Below are 24,770 nucleotides of genomic sequence, written 5' to 3' on the forward strand. Positions count from 1 at the left end.
ATTCATTCCCAGACCCCTAAGAACCTGCATGGAGTGCTTTCTCCCAGCTGTAAAACCTCACCTTAGATTTTAGGGTGCAGCTCAAATGGTTCCTTTTCTCTATCATCTTTCTCAATCCTCCCAGTCAAAAGAAATCCCTTCTCCGTGCTCCCCATCGGCTTGTGTTGGATCTCCTTTGCCAGAACGCTGTAGCCTGCCCCACCCTGCCCCACTGCTCTCTCCAGTTTGTAGCTGCCCCGATGCTTATTTTCACCTAATTAACCTGTAGAAAGATAAGCAGATGAGGGGTCCCTCTGGGATCCTTTTTCTCCCCTATAGGTCCTCTCATGCCCTGGGCATGTACTGCTGCCCAACAGAACTTTCTATCGAAATGTTCCCTACCTGCACTATCCAGATATACTAGCTGCTGACCACATGTGAAAGCTGAGCATTCGAAATGTGGATTGTGTGACTCAGCAACTGATTTTATTTTATTTTATTTCATTTAAATTTAACTTAAATAGCGACACTTGGATAGGGGCAACCATGCTGTACAGCTCAGTCCCAGAGCTTTCTTCCTACAGGGACAGCCTCACCAGCTGAACCCCAAGCACGTTTAATTTTCAAACAATTCAATTGAAAGCAGGGCCACAAAGTACGTGTTTCTAAAGTACAAATTCAGTTTATTCATCTGTTTATGACACAGTACACAGGAGGCAAAGTGTTTCACATCATAGACTTCACTTCCAACTCCTTGGAATGTTCATTTCTTTGGCTTACAGGAGAGACTAGACAGGAAGGCCAGGCAATGCTTAGGCAACTAAAATGAGGTTGGGGGTAATGCTAACGCCACCCTCACAGGGACGGCCACAGGGACTGTTATTCGCAAGCTGGTTTTCTAGACCTGTTAGCTGGAAGCATGGTGAGCACCATTTCTGGACGCTCAGGCCGTGTCGGGCTTCAGTCGTCTCCACCACACAGGTACAGCAGTGCTTTCTGGTAGTCGCCCTTAGTGTCTTGCTACAATGGCCCAGGAAAAAAAAGAAACGCGGTATCAGAAAAAAGCCCAGACTCCTCAATAACACAGAAGTAGCCTCAACGCACAATGAAGCTTCTCCCACGACAAAGAGAAGACTCTGCAGGAGACCTGCCCTGACACAAAGGCCTGGAAGGCCACACCCAAACCATTGCCAGGGAAGCCTCCAGGAGTGTGGTCGGAGGAGGTGCTGGGGAAGACACTCAAGGCTCCTTAGGACTGTGGGGTGGAGGGAGTGCAAGGTGCTGAGGATTGACATAGGTTAGTGACCAGGGCTGTTCTTACTGCAGCAAGGTCCTACAAACACCCCGACTTTCCTCTCTCGTCCTCGTCTTTCCACAGAAAACAGGGTACTTTCCTAGCTCACTCTCCTATTTCCTGCATTATTAAGGTCAAGTGGAAATAAGCTGGTGAGGTGAGGAACAATTACTAAGAGTCTAACTGGTCCTTTGACTTTAAACATGTGCCCTAATAAACCTGGCTACAAAAAATCCAGCTCTAATTTCATCCTTGCTAACCATGGGCATGCCTTTGGACATCTGAGGAACTTTTAGAAAGGGGAATTGCAAGGGCTGTCTGAAATCTACACAGTGGTACCACTGTGAATGCGATCACTTCCTTACTGCAAATGCGACATCACATCACAACAGAGAGATGCTAAACTGATTGGAGAGATGGGAGTTCTGAGTAACTGAAAGTTGTTAGGCCTATCCCAGAGGATTTTTCAAGGAATCAACGCATAATAAAAGTAAAATGTGGCCAGGCGCGGTGGCTCACACCTGTAATCCCAGCACGTTGGGAGGCCGAGGCGGGCGGATCACGAGGTCAGGAAATCGAGACCATCCTGGCTAACACGGTGAAACCCTGTCTCTACTAAAAATACAAAAAAATTAGCCAGGCATGGTGGTGGGCGCCTGTAGTCCTAGTTACTTGGGAGGCTAAGGCAGGAGAATGGTGTGAACCCAGAAGTTGGATGTTGCAGTGAGCCCAGACTGTGGCCACTGCACTCCAGCCTGGGTGAGAGAGCAAGACTCCGTCTCAAAAAAAAAAAAAAAGTAAAATGTAATTGATCTTCTAAGCCTCTTCGGGATGTCAGCAAGCCTTGCAGGATCATCGTCATGAACACCGATGATCATTGTAGAGTAACAGATGTGAAAAATATAAAACATCTGCCTGATTCTACAAAGTCCAGGACAAATCACAAATGGTGCTTTCAAAATAAATCCCTGATAGTTGATGGCTAGCATCTCTTCCCCAGAGAGTTAGAAAACAGAAAATCACCATTCTGTCATCATTCTGCCAGGCCACCTGCCGGGGCCCGGGGTACTCTGGATGGCAGGGCAGGCTGACACTGCACCTCGGGCTTACCTGGATATAATAGTACAGGGACTTGCCGTACTTTCTCTTGAATTCAGACCTAATTTTCAACATGTCCACTTCACTGCGGGAGACCATGATTCTGATCAGGACCTTATCTCGCGTCCCCTTGCCCTGAAAATCAAGTTGATATTTGTTACATTCGCTGAGAATGTTATCGTTAAAGAAAGCATCTACAGGTTGAGCATCCCTGATCTGAAAATCTGAAATCTAAAATGCTCCAAAATCCAAAACTTTCTCAGTGCCAACATGATGCCACAATGAAAAATTCCACATACATCACTTAACACAAACTGTTTCATGCACAAAATTATCAAAAGCGTTGTATAAAATTACCTTTAGGCTATGTGTGTAAGGTCTATATAAAACATAAATGAATCTCAAGTTTAGACTTGGGTCCCATCCCTAAAATATTTCATTATATATATGCAAATATTCCAAAATCAAAAATAACTCTGAAATATAAAACATTCCTGGTCCCAAGCATTTTGGATAAGGGATATTAGGGCACAGTGTACACTGCCTGGGTGATAAGTACACCAAAATCTCAAAAATCAGCACGAAAGAACTTATTCATGTAACCGAACACTACTTGTTTCCCAAAAACCTATAAGAAAGGAAAGACAGAGAGAGAGAGAGAGAGAGAGAAAGAAAGAGAGAAAGAAAGAAAAAGGGAAGGAAGGAGAGAGAAAGAAAGAAGGAAGGGAAAGGAAGGAAAGGGAGGGAGGGGAAGGCAGGGAGGCAGGGGAAGGCAGGGAGGCAGGGGAAGGCAGGGAGGGAGGGGAAGGCAGGGAGGCAGGGGAAGGCAGGCAGGGAGGGGAAGGCAGGGAGGGAGGGGAAGGCAGGGAGGAAGGGAGGAAAAAAGAAAGAAAAAAAAAGACAAGAAAAGAAAAGAAGAGCTTCTGGGAATTTCAAACACACCAGGCTGTAGTCAGCACAGACTCCCACTCTATGCCACCATTCAAAAAATATATACTGAGCACCTACTACTGCAAGGCTCAGTTCAAGCAGTCTGAGTCTCCATATGTAACAAGAGGTTCCTGACTCTTGCAGGCTTAGAGGGGACATGCCAACACATTCCTATCATCGCTCTGTGCCATTTCTAATGATATGTGCAATAAAGACCACTGAGTTTACTTCCAGAGCATCAGACCGAAGGCACCAAGGGGTGCTATTTGATATGGAACTCAAAGACAGATGGCAGAGGCAGCGCAGACAAGGGAGATGTTCCAGAAGGAAAATGCAAAAGCCTAGAAGCCAGAAAACACATGGCACATTTGAGGCGTAGAAAATGGGATGGGTCTACAGGAAGAGGTGGTTCGTTTAGGGAAGGGTTGTGGGGCTGTCTTTGGGGTCTGATAGACCCAGGTTCACATCTGTCTGTGTAACTTCAAGCAGGCTGAGGTATTCTGAGCTCCATCGCTGCATTTATAAAGAAGATAATCATATAAGCCTCAGAGGTTGTTTTGCAATGATTTAAGGTAAAATAGTAGCACATGTCTACTGTATAGTGGGTGCTTAATAATCGCTCCCTTCCTCGCTTGTCTTGACTCTGGCAGTAACAGGAAGAAATCACTGAGAAACCTGAGAAGGGATCAGACACGACTACCATGTCGCATTTTCTCTCTCCCATGGCACTTTACTTTCTGTCTGTACACAAATATACGTTCAAGCAGCTGAGAGAGAGAAGACAGATTTGTGGTTCTCTCAGCTGTCAAATACAACCACAGCTGACTAGTGTGTTCCTGCATCCAGACAGTGGGGTCCCCTTCCTCCATCCATGAATCAAGGAGACTCAATTTGGGACCCAAAAGAAGAAAAGCTGAGTGTGGAAACACAGCTCTCTCAGCCAGCTGCCCTTACCTTCATGGAGTCGTACAGCCGATCAGCAAAATACAGGGGCTTGTTCTGAATGCACTGAACTGTGGAGAGAAGAAAGGGAGTCAGGGCTGCAGCTGCTCTGGTCTCTCCTCTACCAGTGAGAGAGGATGCCCTGGCCCTGGGCCACAAACCAGAAGTGACCTAATGCAATGGAAAAGAGCTGCAAAATAGGACAGGCTAAGGGAAATGTAGAAATCCTCTGCAATACTAAGTTCCACCAAGGTTTTAAACCAGGGGTCTCTGAGGCCTGCAGAACCCAAGTGCATACGTGAGTTTCCACAACACACCCCTCTCTCCTCCCGTTCTCTTACTCCTCCCTGGCAACAATCTGTTACCAAGTTAGGCCTTTCTTCAGTTTTATATTCTTAAATCTATACAATTAAGACTGTAAAACTATCCAAAGCATGCATAGAAGCCACACCTCCCAAACACATTTGGATAAAGAGGATGGCCATCTGTCACTTCTGCTCTGGTAGCTGATGTCTACCAGGAATGGGGGCCACATTCACTTACCCAGGTTCAGGAAAGCATTTTCCAGGTCTCCTTTAACCTCCTTCCTGATGCTTTCCAACATGTCATAAGGGCTGTAACTCTTGTACCTATCAAATACTGAGGAAAAGCAACAAAGAGTTATCAGATCAGAGCCACTAGTCAAAGCTGTCAACGATCACCCACCTAGTTTTATGCACCATAATTTTTTTAAAAATTGAGGATGATCATAGCATCCTAGGAGCTTAGAGGTTGCCACGGTGACTAGAGCCAACATTGGCCAAGTTTGTTGTGGAACAGCCATACCACCTGTCCTGAATGGCACTGCCCAGGCCACATATTTGGACCATCTCTATCTCCCCTGAGTGGAACCCATTCCATCCGAAAACCATAGGAAACAGTACAGAGCATGCACCAAAGTCCACTACTTCAACAAATAATGGCAAGACAAAATGATCATCAAACAAGAAGGAGCTGCAGAATAAAGCACCAAATGCAGAAACTATTTGCAAGAGAAAAGAATCCAGAATGGGAGAGAAAGGTGAGGGAAAATGGGTGAGCCTATGAGAGTGCCAAGCGGAGACAGAATCTCATTCTGGCAGACTCCACCCCAACATGGACATCCACCCGGCCGCTCCAGCCAGGGCTCCAAGGCACTGAGACTCCCTCAGCACAGTGCCCACCTTTCTGGAGGTGGGGCACGCTCCGCTCGGTCATGATGCTGATCCACTTGGGAACATCAGTTCCTTTCCTCTTCACTCCAGCGTCATAGAGATCCTATGAGTACAACCAACCAGGAAAAGTTAACTACACATCCAATGTAACGTCAAAAAAAATGTCACGCAAAAAAAACAAAAAAAGCTACACATTCAAAATGCCAAACGAGGAAAGATGATTATACTGCAGACATGGGCAGAGACCTACTATTTAGGTCAAAAGTCTCAATTACAAGCAGTCTTCCTTAGGCACAGATGGATACCATATGAGACTGCAGATAGTTCGTGAGGTCTGCTGTACAATCTCCTTCCTTGAATAAGAAAGGAGGGACCAAGAGCTTGTATTCATATAAAGAAGAACAAGTAAATGTTCATTAACACATCTGGCCCTCCTCCCTTTGGGCACATTTAGGGGCAGATAAGCTAGCAGATGTTTACTGGACAGCTACAGACCAGGCTCTCATTCCCAAGCTTCTCAGAGACTCAGGGAGTGATGGAGCTTGAAAAGGAGCCCATCTCATCTCATTTTCAGTTTCTGGAAAATTTAGGGGCTACAAGTAGCCCTCACAATGGCAGGGAGGGCAAGAGGAAGAAAGGCTTATGCAAGGGTAGATATTCATTCCGTGATCTTCCACCATCTAGGAATTGCAAAACCCAACTTCTATTACTTTATTTAAAACCCTTCTCTACTACCTGCTAGAAGTGCCATGTGGAATATATTGAATTTTAAAACTAACATTAATTTAAATTAATTTTTTTCTGCAGCTTTTATGACTTACTTTGAGATAACTGTTGTCCCTCTGAGTAAAGACTATAGTTCATTGCAGTCTAAATAAGCTTAACAAATAGTTCTCAGAGATAATGGAACTAGAACTGGCAAAAGTCTTATTCAGCCAGAAAAGGACAGGTCTCTGCTGGCCTCCCTTTCTCCCCCACCACAACAGAGCAGTACGCCATCCTGTCCCTGGCTGTGTCTTCTCCACCTTCTTCTGCTTCCCACCTGCCTGCCTGATTGGTATGCACAGCCACATTACACTCTGCAGAAACTAATGCTTCCATACAAGCAAAGCCTGAGTGAGCATATGTGAGTCACGTATTGATTCTGTAAGTAACACCAGCATTATAAGAGAATATCTTCTAATAAACACTGCTGTCAGACTACGGTGGGTTTAAAATATGGCCAGAAATTCTTTGAGGTTCCTCCCTTCCAAAGGAAGAGCCTAATCCCCTCCCACTGAGTGTAGGCTAGACTCAGCGACTCACTTTTAATGAAAAGAGTATGACAGCAGTGCAAGGTGGGACTCCTGAGGTTAGGTCATAAAAGACACTGTGGCTTCCTCTTTGCAGATTGCTTGCTCTGGGGAAAGCCGGCTGCTATGTTGTGAGGACGCTCAAACAACCCCATGGAGAGGCATATGTGGAGCGATTCTAAGGTCTCCTACCAACAGTCATGTGAAGTGCACCATCTTGGAAGCAGATTCCCTTGACCCAGTCAAGCCCTCAGGTGACTGCAGCCCTGCAACATTTTGTCTGCAACCTCAGAAAAGACCCTGAGCCAGAACCATTGGGCTAATCTACTCCTCAATTCCTGACACACAGAAACTGAGAAATAATACATGTTTGTTGTTTTAAGCCACAGAATTTGGGAGTCATTTGTCACACAGAGTTAAATTACTATATAGACTATCCAGAGACTTACCAGAAAACAAAAACTCAAACCAAAAAGCTCAGCACTTACCCGGGCATCTTGGTCAATCAGTTCATAATCAATGACAGAGCCATCCTCTGCTCTTCTACCCTATGGGGGAAAGAAAAAGAACTTCAAATCCATTTCTTTGTGTATTTTAAAACTGAAAATGTTTTCTCCCCAGTCCATGTACGCCATTATTTAATTTCCTAAATAAGTATCCACGTAAGATTTTTCTTACTTTGAAACCTAGATGGGGCCGGGCGCGGTGGCTCACGCCTGTAATCCTAGCACTTAGGGAAGCCAAGGCGGGCAGATCACGAGGTCAGGAGATGGAGACCATCCTGGCTAACAAGGTGAAACCCTGTCTCTACTAAATTAGCCAGGCATGGTGGCACATGCCTGTAGTCCCAGCTACTCGGGAGGCTGAGGCAGGAGAATCGCTTGAACCAGGTTGCTGTGATCTGAGATCACGCCACTGCACTCCAACCCTGGTGACAGAGTGAGACTCTGTCTCAAAAAAAAAAAAAGAAAGAAAGAAAAGAAAAAGAAAAAGAAACCTAGACCAGCCAAGGAGTGGTAAAATCATTGAGCAAGGAAGTGGGGGCTGTGCCTTGCCATCAACAATCCCCTCCTTGGTACCCAGTCCTGGCCTACACACCTTATAGAATCCCTGTCCCCATCCCCCACAAAAAGCTGATGAGATTTGGCTCTTTCTCACAGAGAGCTTGAGATGCGGATGGAGGAATATGTGGAAACAAATGTAAAGCAGCCCGGGAACCCACAGCACTAGAAAGACACAAAATGCGGGAGGAGGAAGAACTCTCAGAGGGCAGAGTCAGCAAAGAGTGTGAACGATGGGCCCGGGCTTAAGCTGAAACTTCAAGGGTCAGTCAGATGCAGCTAGCCAAGCAGAGCAGGAGAGCCAGCTGGCACACGAGGGATGGCACAGCACGCTCTCAGGTAAGTAAGGAGCTGCCCTGTCAGAGCAGAGCTGAGCAGGAAAGATGAGCAAAGATGCAGGGAGGGTTTACAGGACCTTTCACAGCAGTTAGGAGTTTAAATTTGATGCAGCAGAAATGGGGTTTCAACAGAGGAGTAAAATGGTGAAAGTGTATTTCACAGAGATCCGTGGATGGTGGTACATGGGGCAGGTGGTAGCGAAGAGAGGAGAGCCAGGGAGAATGGCATAGGAGTTGTTGCAGTAATGGAGATGTGAGTGGGCTGGATGCACTATCTGTCATTTGTCATCAGGGTTCCCAGGGTCTCTCGTCCCTCCCCTGGCACATAAGTATTAAGCTGCACGCTGGCCAGAACTAGGGATTCACAGGGGAAATGCCCCTTCCTCCATGTTAATGTGTTCATACTAGCAATCAGCTCCACAAAGACTACTCCACCCCAGACAAAGGACTATATGGGCAAATTCTTCCATGAGAAGTAAACGCAGTGAAAAAGAAACCAGAAGGTTACTTCCCACTGGGTCCTGCATGACCACAAATAGAGGCAAAGTGACCTTCCCTAAGTCACACGGCCAAGGCTCTGGCACATAAATCCAGGCCAGGACTTGAGAGCCGCCCATCCCTTCTCTGGCTCCCAAAGTCCACTTGTCCATGAGGTTTTGCAGGATAAGAAATCCTATTATACAAAATTGACAACTCTGCAGTGACAGTGCAAACCCACTTTCAAAAATGCAGCTGAATTTCTGATGCAGGCACAGGGGATTTAGTTAATTCACTCCAAGTATAAAATGAGGTACGTGACTTGCCTTGGGAGGAAGCAAGGGCAAAGAAAGAAACTGGGAAACCAACCTTTGCCAGGGCAACCATCAGCTTGCGGAAGTCACCAGATGTGTCCGAAATAATGTCCTTCTCCAGATCAGTCTTGTACACTTGCAGGAAAATACATCTGGTTTTATGCTTTCTGCCTGTGTAGCCAGCCATCCACCCCAATCTCCCCATTTCCCACTAAGACTCTGAGAAGGAGAACAGCTACGTCAGCTGGACATATCCATTCTCCTTAACCCCAAACAGAGGAAGGATTCACTAGAATGATTTTCACCCTCATGAAATCAGAGCCAGAGTTATTATCCATGACAGGGGGCAGCAGGGCTAGATCAAATCAGGGATCCTCAGGCTCACCTTTGATTGGTGACCTCTCGTGTAGTTTAAATACTGGCTCCCAGCCCTCCTGACTGTGAGTACTTGTTCTGAACATCAAAAAAATTGGAGGTCTACACACGCACACACACACACAATTGTGCTTTACTGTCCACCGAGAAAATGCACAGCGGCAAAAACTACTAAGAATTAAACAATGATTTGGAGTGAAATTATATTTCAATATTCAAAATAGCATCTATATTGAAATACAGTAGCTAGAGAAGAACTGTAATGTTCCTAATACAAAAAAAAAAGATAAATGTGTGAGGTGATGGATATCTCAATTACCCTGACTTGATAATTACATATTATATATAATACATGTACCAAAATATCACATGCACCCCCAAAATATGTAAAACTATGATAATAGCAACTTTAAAAAGTAAAACAAAAAAGAAATGCAGTAGCGATGTAAGTTGCATTGTTTATTCCCCTCATAGCCTTCTATACTGCTTAGTGTGCACCAGTCCACAGGGGTCTCTTGCTGTAATTCTTCAATTATCCACAGTCCAGAGTTGGCAACCTCTTGAGCAGAGACTGAACAGCACCCAATAAGTGGGATCCATATATAATACTTGCTACTTCTCCTCATCCGATCTTTTTTAAAAACAAGTTTTGTTTTCTCTCCTTTCCCTCCTGTCTACCCTTCTTCTAACACAGAAGTTCTAGTGGAATGTAATAATCAAAATGCAGGCAGTGAGGAGGTGAAGGAGAGAAACTTGGACCACAGCCAACCTCGCCTGCATAGTCAAGGTGGCAGGCGCTTCTGCACATCACTAATGCAGGCATCTTAGCCCGAACTCTAACCCCAGTGGCCAAGATAGAGTCACATAAATTAGGCTGAGAGGATGAATCACAGAAATCAAGCTACTCACTTTCCTTGTAGACTCTGTTAATTTCCTGCAGTTCCTGGTTGGTTCTGGAGCAGATGATCTCAATGAGAGAGTCCTCGTCGGTTCCCAGCCCCTGTGAACCAGGAAGCATGAACATCAGCAGGGAAATGCTTCCCCACCATTAGCCTACTTCTCTGATCTCCATCAAGTAAATTGCAAATATGGATTGGGTCTGTTAGCATCCTGCTTTCTACATTCCTTCTGAAGAATCTATACTCTATCCCTCAGCACAAAGTAATGGTATTTTCTATTCCTTTAAAAAATGCGTCACCAGAGCACAAGATGGTGGAACTGGCATGTTTGAGTTCAACTGTTAATATGTTTTTTTTTTAAAGTAGTGAATAGGGGCTGGGCACAGTGGCTCACGCCTGTAATCCCAGCACTTTGGGAGGCCAAGGCAGGCAGATCACGAGGTCAGGAGATCAAGACCATTCTGGCTAACGCAGTGAAACCCCGTCTCTACTAAAAATACAAAAAATTAGCTGGGCATGGTAGCCGGCGCCTGTAGTCTCAGCTACACTGGGAGGCTGAGGCAGGAGAATGGCGTGAACCCGGGAGGTGGAGCTTGCAGTGAGCCGAGATCGCGCCACTGCACTCCAGCCTGGACGACAGAGTAAGACCCCATCTCAAAAAAAAAAAAAAAGTAGTGAATAGGAAGAGGCAGCAATAGAATATGCCAAAATGTTAAAACTGGCAATTGCCTTTTGCTGTGGGTATATAAAGTAACTTTTTCTTATTATTATTTTTCACTTTCTACAATAACCACTCACTATTTTAACAGATGAGAAATTTCTTTGTTAAACAATTCTCGCTAAAATAAAGGAATACAGAAATTTTATGTTGTCACTTGCAGCCAGCATTGTTAGAGTAAGTCTTTTTACAAGGCAAAGGTATAGTTAAGAAAAAATTTTTAGCTTCACCTCTTTGAAATGTAAAATTGTGTTAATGTTAAAAATTTCATTCTTGTCCTTCCATTTTTGCTTGATAATTATGCACTCTTCAGGCACTTTAGGGAAGCAAAAAGAAATAATGAAGTGCCAAATAAACCTAGACACCAACACTTTATTAAGGAATAAGAATTTGATGGGTGATGTATTCAAATTTAATATATACACTTTTGAGCATGTCAGATAGCTTGAAAGGACTCAATGAAACATGTATTTCAAAGCTGGCTTCATGATCAAAGTCAAGATTTAATAATCAGGATTCTTTAATACTTGTCTTTCCGAATATGGAACTATCACTTTGAACTAAGTAGAATTACAACTGTTTAAAATGTAAATCAATTATAAGGTGTTAATACAATAAGAAACTTACTTACCCACATGAAAAGTATGTCAGCTATTAATTAAACTTATTAGAGGTTATATGCCCCTGAAAAAGTAGTTTGTATAATATAAGCTAAGCCTCAGGTTAATGGTTAATTTTGAATTTTATTCTTCATCTAACCTTTGAGCCGACGGCTCTTCTTTCTGAGTTTTTAATCATGATTTGTAGAGGTTCCAGCAAAGCCAAAAATTCTCCCCTTGTTAGCAAAAGGTCCACACAGCATTCTACACAAATGTTATTAAATGACTACCGAGTATCTTTGAATATTTTGAGAGGCAGTTGTTCAATCTCAAGGATGATAGAAATATAGTCTAAAAATAACACACATTGGGAGAAATGTTATATCCTGACATTGTAGAATTGCAAGACAGGCAGAATAATGTACGATGTGTTTCCTTCCATCACTGATATACCAGTGGTAATATCTGAGAATTCCAATAGTGTTTTTATGTCTACATTCAAAGGTGACCTTGGCAATTTCCAAAGCCCGGCCCAAACTCTCCACAGACTGTCCACAATTCCTATCACAAGGGCAAATTCTACTGGAACATATGGCAGATACTGCCACCGGTACTGCCAGAAGTCAAAACAGATTTTTTTTTTAAGCATAGTTCAGTTAATGTCACTTCAAGCTTCATGGATTTTGGACGGGTATTCAGCTGTGATAGCTAATGGAAGAGCTGGCACAGGGTCAAAGCTTCAGCAGTTAAAGCACCTTCCATTGGGCCCAATTACATAGATTACAACAGTGACTGACAGCTCAAAAAGGTCTGTTTCAAGTCACTAATACCTAGTAATAGATACCAGTAAAGCCACACGAATCACAACTAAATAGATTCTTGACGAAAATAAGATAAACTGATCTGAAGTGTTGATGGTCAGAAGAAACCTAGGAGAGGCTGACTCATCTCTGCCTCCAAAGGTCCACAGACTCGGTTTTCAGGAGCGCTATTTTTATCAACCAGGATCATGAAATGTTGTCGACATTTTATCATTCTTAACGACGTCTTTTCTGCAGTACAGCCTACTTAGGAAACTCAGACAAGTCCGCTAAAATAAATTGAGCACAGCTTGGGCTAAGCTGAAGAACTAAAGGAAGAAAGAGACTTAACAACAAATCTTACAGCAGCCCTGAGCTATCAAATTCCAGGCTTTGGAGATGCCCAGTGTCCGAAGCAGCCTCACTCTTGTGTTCTCTGGGAAAAGGATGACAACTGAACTGTGACATTAGCTCTGGTGACAGGCTTACAGCTCAGACTGTTCATAATTCAGGAACAGTGGCATCAGAGAAAACACACTCAGACTCAGAATAAAAAATCAAGACCAATGGTTTCCCTCATCTACAGCGCAGACTTTACCCATGTATATCAGCAGAGGGCAGTGTCGGACTGTTCAAATGCTGCAGACCCACACTAAGAAAAGGGTCCAAATGTGTTGCAATACAACATACATTCATGTGTGTGCATCTATTGCATTTATATAAAACTTGATGTTGGCCAGGCGCGGTGGCTCACGCCTGTAATCCTAGCACTTCGGGAGGCCAAGGTGGGCAGATCACCTGAGGTCGGGAGTTTGAGACCAGCCTGACCAACATGGAGAAATCCCGTCTCTACTAAAAATACAAAATTAGCTGGGCGTAGTGGTGCATGCCTGTAATCCCAGCTACTCGGGATGCTGAGGCAGGAGAATCTCTTGAACCCGGGAGGCAGAGGTTGCAGTGAACTGAGATTGTGCCATTGCACTCCAGCCTGGGCAACAAGAGCAAAATCCATCTCAAAAAACAAAACAAAACAAAACAAAAAACTTGATATTTTAAGTATGCACAAAGTTCAGGAGGTTTCCAATCTACAGTTTTTACTTAATTTAACCTAAAATTCCAGGTTCAAAAGAACTTTACAAAAGAAAAACATAAAAGATAACGTGCATTGAGACTTCACAGTTACTTTCTCACAGGTACGATTCTGGTACGATTCATCATCCAGAATTACCCCTTATATGCACTATGATGTTCTGATTCTGCCCGAATTTGAAACAAATGGTACTGACAGAGAGAGTATGGGAGGAAGAAACACCCACGAAAGGATAGGCAGAATTTGCAAGCTTCACTTAACAAAAGCTATGAGTTTTTTTTCTTGCCTTAATATCACAACATATCTTTTTAAAGGAGGAAGTGTAATCAAGGAAGTAGTTTTCCCAAATGGTATTCCAATTGCCCAGGTGCTGAGTAGTAGCAGCTGGTAACTGACTTCTCAGCATCATGAAATTTCTTTACAGTCTTAAAACAAGTAATTGAAATATTTTTGGTACAAATCCTGAGACATATAACTTCAGTTCATTTTTAAAAAATGGTTCCAAATGAGAATTCAACAAAACTGAAAATCACCAAATTACACTCAGAAAGCTGTAATTCTCAAAATTAATAGCAGATTTGACAGAGATGACATCTCACACGCATTTACCTTCATGGAAGCTTTTAGCTCAGAAGCGTCATACTGAGCAGGTGTCTTCAATAGGCCCAAAATCACCGTCTCCAGGTGGCCAGATAAGGCTGACTTCAGTGCTGATGCAAGTTCCTTCAAGATAACAGGCAATCATAAAGAAAATATTTATTTTACTTTAAAACTAGTGAGTAAAACAAAAGTAAAAGGGATCTTTTTGTGAAGCAGGTTGGGAGTCTTTGACCACTCTGGAGTCTTGGGTCAAACACCCTCAACTGCATTCCCTTCAACAGACCCACATCTCAGAAACATAAACATCAGGCTTTGCTTCAACGAAATTCCTTAAAATCCAAGTTAATTTTGCCATCTTCCCCGGTCAATAAAAGGAAACTGGAGTCGTATGTGATTCCTAAGAAAGCTGTGAGAGTGCAGGCACTTTGCAATATGCTTGAAAGCAGTAACACTCCGTGGAAGGCAGGACGCTTTCCGAGATCAAGGGCCCTGCTAAGAAGGAGATGTTTGAGCAGACAGCCTCCTGGCAAGCAGATCTTGTGGCCTCCCGATATACTGTAAAAGACGTGGGGGCAGCCATTCCAGCGGCACCTCCTCAAAGTCACCAGAAGGAACCAGAGGCCCCAACACAGTTGGAAGTGAGGTCATGAAACTTTCCTAGGCAAAACACTTCATCTAATACTGAGAAAATATCTCTTTGTCCACACCAAACTTGGTGTTTAATGGAAGTGACAGGAAACTAACACCCCCGAATTGGCCCCCTTGAATTCCCTGCTGCATGTAATTTCTTAAGGGTTGGATCCACTGTCACCATGAACACAAAAATTTGTCAGAGGTCTGGTCAGCACCCATGTATGTAGACAGACACCCCAACTCAATGTGGCTTTTAGCGATGCTTCCTCGAGCTAAACTTCCTACAAATCATGGCTGATGACGGAAGCCTCCTACTGAAATAATGTTCTTCTTTTCGCTTTTTTCTTTTTCTTCTCTCTCTTCTTTCTTTCCTTGCTTTCTAAGAGCACCTGTGGCATCTACAAAGCTTAGCCCCTACAGGTACTTGCAGGCTACGAGAGGTGATTTGCAGCCTGCTTCAGAGACAACCATCCTGAATCGTTCGTAGATGTCAAAAGTGTTAGAACTGACATGGATCTTAGAAGCCACCTGGCTTTCACCACCCATTTTCTCCTGCTTCCCAATGTCCCAGGAACACACAGCACTTAGGAGGGGACTGTAAAAGCAGTAGCTCCCAATTATAACACCAGTCTCCCAGTTTGGAACTTTGAGGTTAGGTAACTCCAAACTTAGCCTACCCTTGACACTCCCCTCTACCCATTCTCTATTCAAACCTCAAATAGCATTTGGGCACCTACTGACTTCTTCCACTTCTATTCTAAACTCCTTACGGGTGTTCAACTTCCTGTTTCTCACAATGTCCAGCACAGAGCTTTGCATTTAACAAAAACTAAACACAAACTCCAGAAATGTATGATAAATAAAACATAACCCTTCCCTGTAAGGAGAAGCCTCGCATCTGGCGTCTGCTAGAACATGAAAGAATCGTAAAAGCAGCTGTCTCTCCCAGCTCCTCTCCACTCTGCCAGCAGGGCCTAGGTTCTTCAAGCTCATCACCTGGGAAGCTGCAGCCCGTATCCCTAAAGAACTCTGCAGCACAAATCTTCCTTATTTCACAAATTTTCTTCTTTATTTCACAAACAGCCGATTGTTTCACTTGAAACTATCTCAAGTAGTTTACATATCTTTTATAAAAGATACATAATTCTCCTTGGCCTAAGGCTGAGAGTCAAGAATTAGTAGGATGGTGAGCTGTCCCCAGCACACAGCAAAGCCTGTGAGATCTTGGGACCTCATCATAATTCTGGTAATATCTTCCCTCCTAGAGGGTACGTGGGAGCTTTGTTCTCCATATATCTAATCTAAAACCAAGATCTAGGTTTTGGGTGTGGTGGCTTATGACTGTACTCCCAGCAGTTTGGGAGGCTGAGATGAATCATTTGAGTCCACATGGCAGAAGGTGCAGTAAGCCGAATCACACCACTGCAGTCAAGCCTGGGTGACAGAGCAAGACCCTGTCTCAAAAAAAAAAAAAAAAAAAAAAGATCCAGGCTTCTATGTTTGTGTGTACACACCCAAATGTATTCCAAGACCATACTCTGTGACAGCTGAAAGATCAAATTTTTTGCATGCTGTCCAGAGATGAGCCTTCTGCTCCACTGGGAACTTGGCTCTACCAGCTCACAGACCCCTTTGGGAAGCTGGAGAAATAAAACACTCCCCTCTATGCCTCACTACAGAAGATTAATACACGTCTAGTGAAAGAAGAATTTTAATGCACATGAGATGAAAGAAGCCAAATGCTTTCCTATTTATGTCCTTTCCAACTGTTTAGAGTGCGGGGGATGGAAGTGTAGCAAGGCTTGACCTGCAACTCCCAGGACCCTGCTGGTCATGTCAATCCCAAAGGCAGAAATGTCTCTTCTAGAATCCTTCCAGCTCACCTCCACTGTGGCTACGAGTGAAAGCCATAAGTCAAACGGGAGCTGCAGGAAGCCACACTTACTGCACTGTCCAAGAATAAATCAAAAGCTTTTAATAGCAAGAAGTTAAAAATAAAGCAGCACATCCTTAAAAATAAAATTTCCTAAAACTGACACAATAAAGGACGAACACGCACTGGTTGTTTCTTAACCACTAGTGGACAAGCAAAGGGAAAAAGCACACAAAGACCCTTTAAATAGTAGGAGCATGGCATGTTGAAGGTAGCTTTGCAGACCAAATGAACTACCAACTAAGCCCACTCGTTGCAAAACGCTTAAGAATTCAAGTGTATATTTTTAAAATGAGAGGAGCTTGTTAGGATCAACACTCAGTGGAGGCTAGTATCCTAAAATTAAATTAGAAACATCTTATCAAGAACCGGCAGAAGTCATAAAGATGAAATGAGTTGCTACATGTACAAAACTGAGCACAGTGCCTGGCCCAAAGTAAGCACTCAATAAATGGCGCCTGTTGTTGTTATTGTTGTTGTTCCCTATTCCTAACTTTCTATTCCCAGAAGCTCTCCCTCCAGGTAGCCTGGGTTGGGGGAGGGTACTGTCCTTACACGGGAGCTCCCAAGCACTCTAAAGCGAGCATGACCATCTGCGCTCTGCCTCCTCTCAGATCAACGGTGGCATTAGATTCTCACAGAAGCGCGAACCCTACTGTGAACTGCACACGCGAGGGATCTATGTTGTACACTCCTTATGAGAACCTAATGCCTGATGACCTGAGGTGCACGCGCGCGTGCACACACGCACACACACATGTGCAGTGACTCTTACAAGGATTTAACAAGAAAATCTTAGATATCCAAGGGTCCCAGAAGTCTTTTGCGCATGAGAGCCACAATTCATGAAAAGAAAAAGCAATGTCTGAGGAAACAAAAATTCAACAAGAAATGTCCTCCATCCCTGGAATTGCCTGTACCTTTTTGGTCCTTCTCTGGTAGGCGAAGGCAATATCCTGTCTCTGTGCATTGCTGCGGTTGGTCAAAATGTTGACAATGGTGACCTCATCCACACCTATGGAAATACAAGTTGTTAATCGTTACTCAGTATACTCTAGTATTTTGGGCTTACATAGAAGGTGTCAAGCAGAGTTTTTCAAACTGAAATTTATATACTGTTTTCCAAACTGAAATACCCAGACACCAAGATTTGTTCTATCTCTTTCGTCAGCATCCTCTACCCAATGCGTACACTCTCTTTCCTTTTTTCTTGAGAGCCTCAAACCTCAAGCTTAAATGGACCTTTTAAATATCTGTGGTTTAAAAATTACTTTATTCATAAATTGGTTTCTGGAATCAACAGTAGGAGGTGCATATGTGGGGCTTTGGCAGTCAGATGGAACAAGAGAGATTTAGTAGGATTTTAAATGAAGGTCCCCAAATTGCCATTTAACTCAGGATTTAATAGAGAGTAACTGCAAACTGAATTAATAGAGATAATTATTTATATTTATTGCAGGATTATGGCTATATAAGCAGCTAGGTATAATTTCTATAATTATAAAAACTGCCATGACAAATGAGTCAGATTTAATATGGCAGTTGTATTTTAATAGCATAATTGATTAATACAATCATATTTATTGAAGACAAAATTGTTTTGTAAGGAAAATAAACGTTCCACTGCCTTTAATCTTCAATAGGCAATTTTAATAATCAATTTTATAACTTCATTAAAAAGAGTAAGTGTTTTAATCTAAATTAAATCTAAATTGGGAGTTTTGAGGTGCCACCAAAATATTTTAGTACCTATTTTAATTGGAACATGTGTATTTACAAAGATAAGCAATGCCTTCTGGTGTCTGCAAGTTTCCAATTTCATATCAGAAATACTCCTAACATGCCATTTAACTTAAGAATGCACAGTTTGTAAATTCAGAATGTGAAAAGTCTCTCTCCTGACTGATTATTAACTTTGTTTAATAAAAGAAACAGTCTTTGCCATAACTAGATAGGTAACTCTTGGGTGAGAGAGTAGAGTTGCTAAACCTACAAAGTCACTTGCAAACTACAAATGGCTTGGCCTGAAGAAAATCGGAGGAGTCCTGAAGAAACAGAGAGGTCAAAACTGTAACGCTTGAGACAAAGACAAACAGCAGATTGACAGAGGAAGTATTTTGAATTCTCAAGTGTGTTAGATTAAAAAGTTTATATAAAGTTAGAATTTCTGGGTATAAAAATAAATAACTTTTTAAAATGTATATGCTCATTTCAAAGCAAGTCCATACCAATATGCTTGCTATCTTAACTGTAGCATCTATAACTTTACCTCTCATTTTTAGAGTAGCCAAGGTAAACACAGAAATCCAATTGCTGGATATGAGATTCAGCTTCAAAGATGCTTATTTCAGCATTGTATACAATATTGAAAAGTAAAGTAGGAAAAACACCTGTGTCCAATAAGAGGCTGATTAAATGTTCTTTTTTCCATATAATGGGATACTATGCAGTCATTTAAAATGATGGCATAGAAGTATTAATTAATGTTGGAAAATATCCACAATATAGGTACTGTTAAGTTAAAAAAAAAAAAGGTTGCAAAGCAGTATGCTCCGTATACTCTCATTTTTGTAAAATGTGTATGCACGTATAAGAAAATACCTAGAAGTCTCTATATCAAAATTTTAATAGTGAACATGTGAGTGATGGGATTATGTATAATCTTTCTTTTGATTATCTGTACTTTCAAAGTTCACCATAATGACCATAAATGGGTTTTTTTAAATACCCAGTGAGTGGCAGGCAGTCATTGCTCCAGAATCGACTGGTGACTTCACTTCAAGAGAGTCCCTGTATAACTCTAAATACTTCAGTTAGAAAACACAGTATGCATGGTAATTAGGAATTACATCTATATAATTCTCTTCAGTTTCCAAACATCGTAAGACAAGCTATGTTATTTAATCCTCATAACAACCAAGAGGGGATAGCTATTTCTCTTTCTATTTCCTAAGTGGAGGCTCTAAAGCTCAGAGGGACTGCAGCCCATCCCTGTATGTGTTATGTGTGTAAGCATTTGTCCTACTGGGATCTCAGCTTCTATATCTGCACAAGAAGGGGGCTTGAACAATGACCCCCCACTTCTGCTTCCACAAAACACTAATGGATATAATTAAGCTTTAACTTATATTTTGTTTCAATTAGGAACGGGCAGAAGAGATTGATTCAAAGACTCTAAAATACCCACAAAGTGACGTGTGCCTGGGCTGCTGTGCATGCATGCCTACCCACACATGCGTGTTCGCTTGCTCGTTTGCTCCCTTGCTCTGTCTCTCAAAATTCTATGGCTCTAGCTTTGTATTAGGAAAACCACTTGTTTATTAACGTGTTTTGCCTTGTACTTAATTTTATTACCCACAACTGAAAATACTGAAGAACCATCACAAAATACAATTCTATCCTCTAACCTCAATTCTAATACTTCCAGAAGTCAACCTAGGGGCCGCTGGCCTGAAGGCATACCAAGAACAGTGACCCATAAAAAAGTATTCTCTCTTAAAAACAAATGCAAAGTCTGTGTTTGGGTCAGAATGCGGTTCTTGGCCCCACCTGCATTAAAATCACGTGAAGCACTTATTAAAAACACAGTCCCTTAGGCTGCACCTGAGAACTACTAAGGAAGGCTCTCTAGAACTTGGGACCCAGGAAGCAGCACTTCAACAAACTCCCTAGTAATTCCTTATTTGAGAATTACCAACAGAAATGGATAACCATGGTGGGAAATGGAAAGGTCTCTAGAAATCTACCTATCTAAAAGACTTCTATGTCACTTCTATCAACTGCTTTTGTGAGGTACAGGATCTACTACAATTTTAGGAAAAGAAGTGCTTACTTTTGTCCAAACAACCCAGGTAAGAAGTAACATCTAAAGAGTTCACTCCACAAGCCGCAATGCAGTCCCACACTCTTAGCCAACGACACAGCTTTTTGCCCTTCTTTCCATAGCAGCTAAGTGTCCAGCCAGCACAGATAGAATTTAATCCAATTATCGGAAATCCCCATAAAGAGCCTGGGTGGTTAACCTGAATCTTACCTAGGAGGCAGCAACAACCACAGTCTAAAGGAATCAAAATGTATTATACCTAAATTATTTACCAAGCAAACAGCCAGCTGAGATGCAGTATCTAACATGCTGGGACTTTACAAGTGAACAGCCATAATGCATTGCACAAGTGCTAATGCCACTAACTACAGAGAAATGAAATGGAGGCTGTTTCTGCAAGCAGAAGATTCCCCTCCTACCGCCCTGCCCAAGAACCTCACCTGCATCAGCTATTTCTCCCATACCACTGTCTGAATGTTTCAAATTGAACTGGAAAGAGGAAAAAATCATGGAGCCAGGATCGACTGCCTAGTCAAAACCACTTAAGTCATGTCCTATATTGTAATACCAAATACACGCATCTGCAAATGGGATTGAACCATCTTATCTTTAGAACACTGCTGCTTCCTCTGGCCCTGCTATTGTAATTGGTGAGGCCATTTATTCCTGTGAAAAATTGTTCAGTACAGGTTGAGGCTGCAAGGGTCATCCGGTTACTCACCATTTCTACCCAGGATGCAACTGAAGGACTCGGACGGAACCTCGAATACCTATGTCAGCACAATCATCATCAACAATGCACAACCAGTGCCAGGACACCAGAAAAGCTCTAAATTGAATATAGTGCCAGAGGCCCAGGAGATGGGGCTCTGCCTCCCTTGATTTATACTCTCTGACCGTGTTCCAGTGCTTAAGGAAGTGTTTGCTGGGCGGAAGGGCACAGGGTCTAAAGAAACTGTGTGGGTGGGGCGAGGGCATAAAGAAGAAACAGAAAACCTGAATATCACTTTCTTTTCCATCCTCTTCCTCGTGTGTCTGATATGAGTGATCACAAAGTCATCTAAGCAAAGGCTCTCCCCAAAGAAGATCGATGTGGATAGGGTGATCCCACAGAATATGGGTGAGAACATGAATTCTGTGATCCGGGCAGATTTTTTACAATTTTTTTTCAAAACTAACAGGAGTTACAGTTTTCCAACATTGGTGAGGAACCAAGACACAAATGTATTTGGCTCCTGATAAGAAACAGCACAAGGAAATCTTTAAGCATTTACTCGTTGAACAAAAATAGCCAACTAATCTAACTAGGTAACTACAACAATATTTTCAGCACCTGGATAGTGGGCACTCCCAGAGGTCAGTCACTGTTCCAAATGCCAGTCAATGCGAAGCAACAGCTTTGCCAAGGGAATGCCACGGGGAGGTGTTGCTGACAGCAAGGTGCCAGTAGAAACCTGGGGGTCCTGGGTCCCATAAATCATTCACTGTATTTTTCAAGCACAGAGAATATTTGCAGTTTAAAATGATGGCTGGATCCAAAACCACAAAATCAGCCTCCTGGAGTTTCCTCCTCCTCTCTGCGGGTGGAAACCCCAAGTCAGCTCAAGCGCCTGGCATTCCATGGAAAATGTGTGTCTTTATTGTCCATGGCAAGGCACCAACAGCCATTCTGAACAGGATGCTGACTCACATCTGCCGAGACACACTGACTGCACAAAGAAAATGGATTTCATTTGTGTTTGATGAAGGTCTCGGGAGAGTGGGGGTTGACTTGGAAAACAAAGGAAAACTGTCCAGATCCTCTCCTTACCTAGATTATGGGGAAGACCACGACTTGACTAAGATTACTGAGCATACCAGTATCAAAGCTGAGAAGAAATCATCTTTACAAAAAGAAGGTCAGAGGCATGCCACAAAGAGAGGACAATGCCACAGAGCTATGGGACGTGTACATGGAGTACACATCCATGTAACGTGGACGTAGTTCATTTATTATAATAATAGTAACCTTTTGCCGGGCGCAGTGGCTCACGCCTATAATCCCAGCACTTTGGGAGGCCAAGGTGGGCGGACCACGAGGTCAGGAGTTTGAGATCAGCCTCACTAACACGGAGAAACCCCATCTCTACTAAAAATACAAAATTAGCCAGGCTTGGTGGCACATGCCTGTAATCTCAGCTACTCGGGAGGCTGAGGCTGGAGAATCACTTGAACCTGGGAGACAGAGGTTGAGGTGAGCCAAGATTGAGCCATTGCACTCCAGCCTGGGCAACAAGAGTGAAACTCTATCTCAAAATAATAATAATAATAATAATAGTAACCTTTTACTGAGTACCTTCTATGTGCCAGGCATTTTTATCAGATGCCCATATTCTATCATGTACTTCTCACCACACCCATCTGAGGTGGGTGCCATTGTCACCCCGGTTGTACTAATGAGGAAACCAATGCTCATAGAAGGCAGAGACTCACTCAAGGTCACACAAGCAAGACACTTGCAGGGCTGAGATTCAAATCAGGACTAAAGACCCTGGCTCACTGCACTGGGCAACTCTGCCTCCTGTGATAGAAAATTATGCAAAACTTGAAAATAAAGCAAGAGGAAGACAGCATATCCTCCAGGTATGTGCTGGAGCACTATCTCACAGGCCCAAAGACTCCTGCTCAAGGGACCTGCTCTTACCTGACGTGCTGCTTACTACTGATTTGGGCATACACTCTGTGGGGTTACATGTTAACTTGTAGATTTTGGTCCAGTAGAAAAGATAACCCCAAAGGTTGTGGCTTCACTGCCCTGTAGGACATTAATGGTCTTGTATTCAGCTCAACAATTTTTCCTTTTTTTTTTTTTTTAAACAGGGTCTCACTCTGTTGACCAGGCTAGAGAACAGTGGTACAACCATGGCTCACTGTAGCCTCAACCTCCTGGGCCCAAATGATACTCCTGCCTCAACCTCCTGAGTAGCTGGAAGCACAGGCACTCACCACCAACACCCAGCTGATTATTAAAAATGTTTTTTTAGAGATGAGGTCTCCCTTTGTTGCCCAGGCCCTCCCAAAGTGCTGGGATTACAGACAAGAGCCACCACACCCAGCCTGGCCCAACAATCTCATTCCAACATTCTTTTCTCAACACTTACCAACATCCAGTATCTCAAATTCCCTCTGAACCAGCCTTACCTCAATGCATTAAATGTTTAATATATGTTTATCCTATGAGTCAAGTTTGTACCTTTTTAAAATTATACTTTGATACTTTTTCATACCACACTCCACCATCTAGCTCCTACAAAGGATATGGGACAATAATGTGTCAACACGTGTAGAGAACTGGGCTGAAATTTTTACATACAAATGCACTTACATTTGGTAATCTGTAGATAATGATTTGCCACCTGGTAATAATGCATGGCCACTAAAGGGATAACCCAGTTGAGGTTTTTTCCAGCAGAAAGAGCTAGAAGACTCTCTTCTGAGGAGAGACATGAATAACTCAGCAAAGGGAGGAAGTCCTTCCCAACAAGCCTGTTAGGCCAGCCAGTCATCCATCTACTGAGAGAGATTTTTAGGGAGAGAAAAGCTCCCCTCTAGCCATAGGACTACCCAAAAGCACCTTCAGCCATGGTGCTGGCTGGCCCGGAACCCCTGCGGTCAAAGTTGCCCCTCTGGGTCATCCAGCACAAGCGAGCACTGTGTCTCCAGAGCGTCTCTCATCAAGACAGGACACCCAGCAGGCTGACAGATGCCAGGGGAGGCCTCTGGATAAGTAGCAGCCACAATATAGTGCTTTGGAAACTCCATGGGACTCAGACCTGTGAGATCCTGGGGCACATTAGTTCCCTTCCTAGGCCTAGGTATCTCACCCCTATAGAACAGAGATAATGATAATACTTATTTTACCAGGATGCAGAAAAGGCTGGCTGAGTTAACGACTAGAAACACATCTACTGCCTTCATTCAGCTTCTCTGTCACAAGCCTGGCCCCTGCCTGCATTTGAATTTCTGCCTGTGAAATATGGGGCAAAGAAAGATAGAGAACATTTTTGCCATTGGCACACATGGATGAGTAGTCCAGTTACATGACAAACTCTCGCAGCTGTCAAGAGATGGGAGAGAAAGTAGGCATTGCACAGGGTGCAGTGAGGCAGGGGAGTTTGGTGCCTCTCCCAAGTCTGGCACAGCTGGGGCATACAGTCTCAACTCGGGGAAAGTATAGTTTAGCTAAGTGCCTAAGAAGTGGTTTTGGTCCAAAAATCAGATTTCTTCTATTTCCATTCTGCTTTGATCTCACTTCAGCTGAGTTCCTTAGAAAGGATTTAAGGTATCATCGACTTGGTAATCTCACCGGCTGCTTTAATAATCTAGAATCTTGTCTGCCTTCC

The 24,770-nt window shown here is 43.1% G+C and overlaps 1 protein-coding gene across 5 annotated transcripts in view; it reads right to left on the reverse strand.

Moving 5' to 3' along the window:
• Positions 1-641: 641 nt before the first annotated feature.
• ANXA2 (annexin A2) overlaps positions 642-24,770 on the reverse strand; it is a 47,911-nt gene continuing 23,782 nt past the window's right edge. For 3 of the 5 annotated variants that reach the window (XM_063698566.1, XM_063698565.1, XM_063698567.1), the window contains exons 4-12: positions 17,486-17,580; positions 14,009-14,122; positions 10,203-10,293; positions 8,974-9,053; positions 7,217-7,276; positions 5,446-5,539; positions 4,787-4,882; positions 4,256-4,314; positions 642-2,506 (exon numbers count right to left, since the gene is read on the reverse strand). In XM_063698566.1, coding sequence (XP_063554636.1) covers positions 2,195-2,506; positions 4,256-4,314; positions 4,787-4,882; positions 5,446-5,539; positions 7,217-7,276; positions 8,974-9,053; positions 10,203-10,293; positions 14,009-14,122; positions 17,486-17,580 — 1,001 coding nt within the window. In that variant the 3' untranslated portion in view covers positions 642-2,194. The remainder of the gene's footprint in view (positions 2,507-4,255; positions 4,315-4,786; positions 4,883-5,445; positions 5,540-7,216; positions 7,277-8,973; positions 9,054-10,202; positions 10,294-14,008; positions 14,123-17,485; positions 17,581-24,770) is intronic. The other 2 variants (XM_004056283.5, XM_063698568.1) reach the window with 1 other exon arrangement.

The sequence above is a fragment of the Gorilla gorilla genome, chromosome 16, assembly GCF_029281585.2.
Source record: "Gorilla gorilla gorilla isolate KB3781 chromosome 16, NHGRI_mGorGor1-v2.1_pri, whole genome shotgun sequence".
NCBI lineage: Eukaryota > Metazoa > Chordata > Mammalia > Primates > Hominidae > Gorilla > Gorilla gorilla.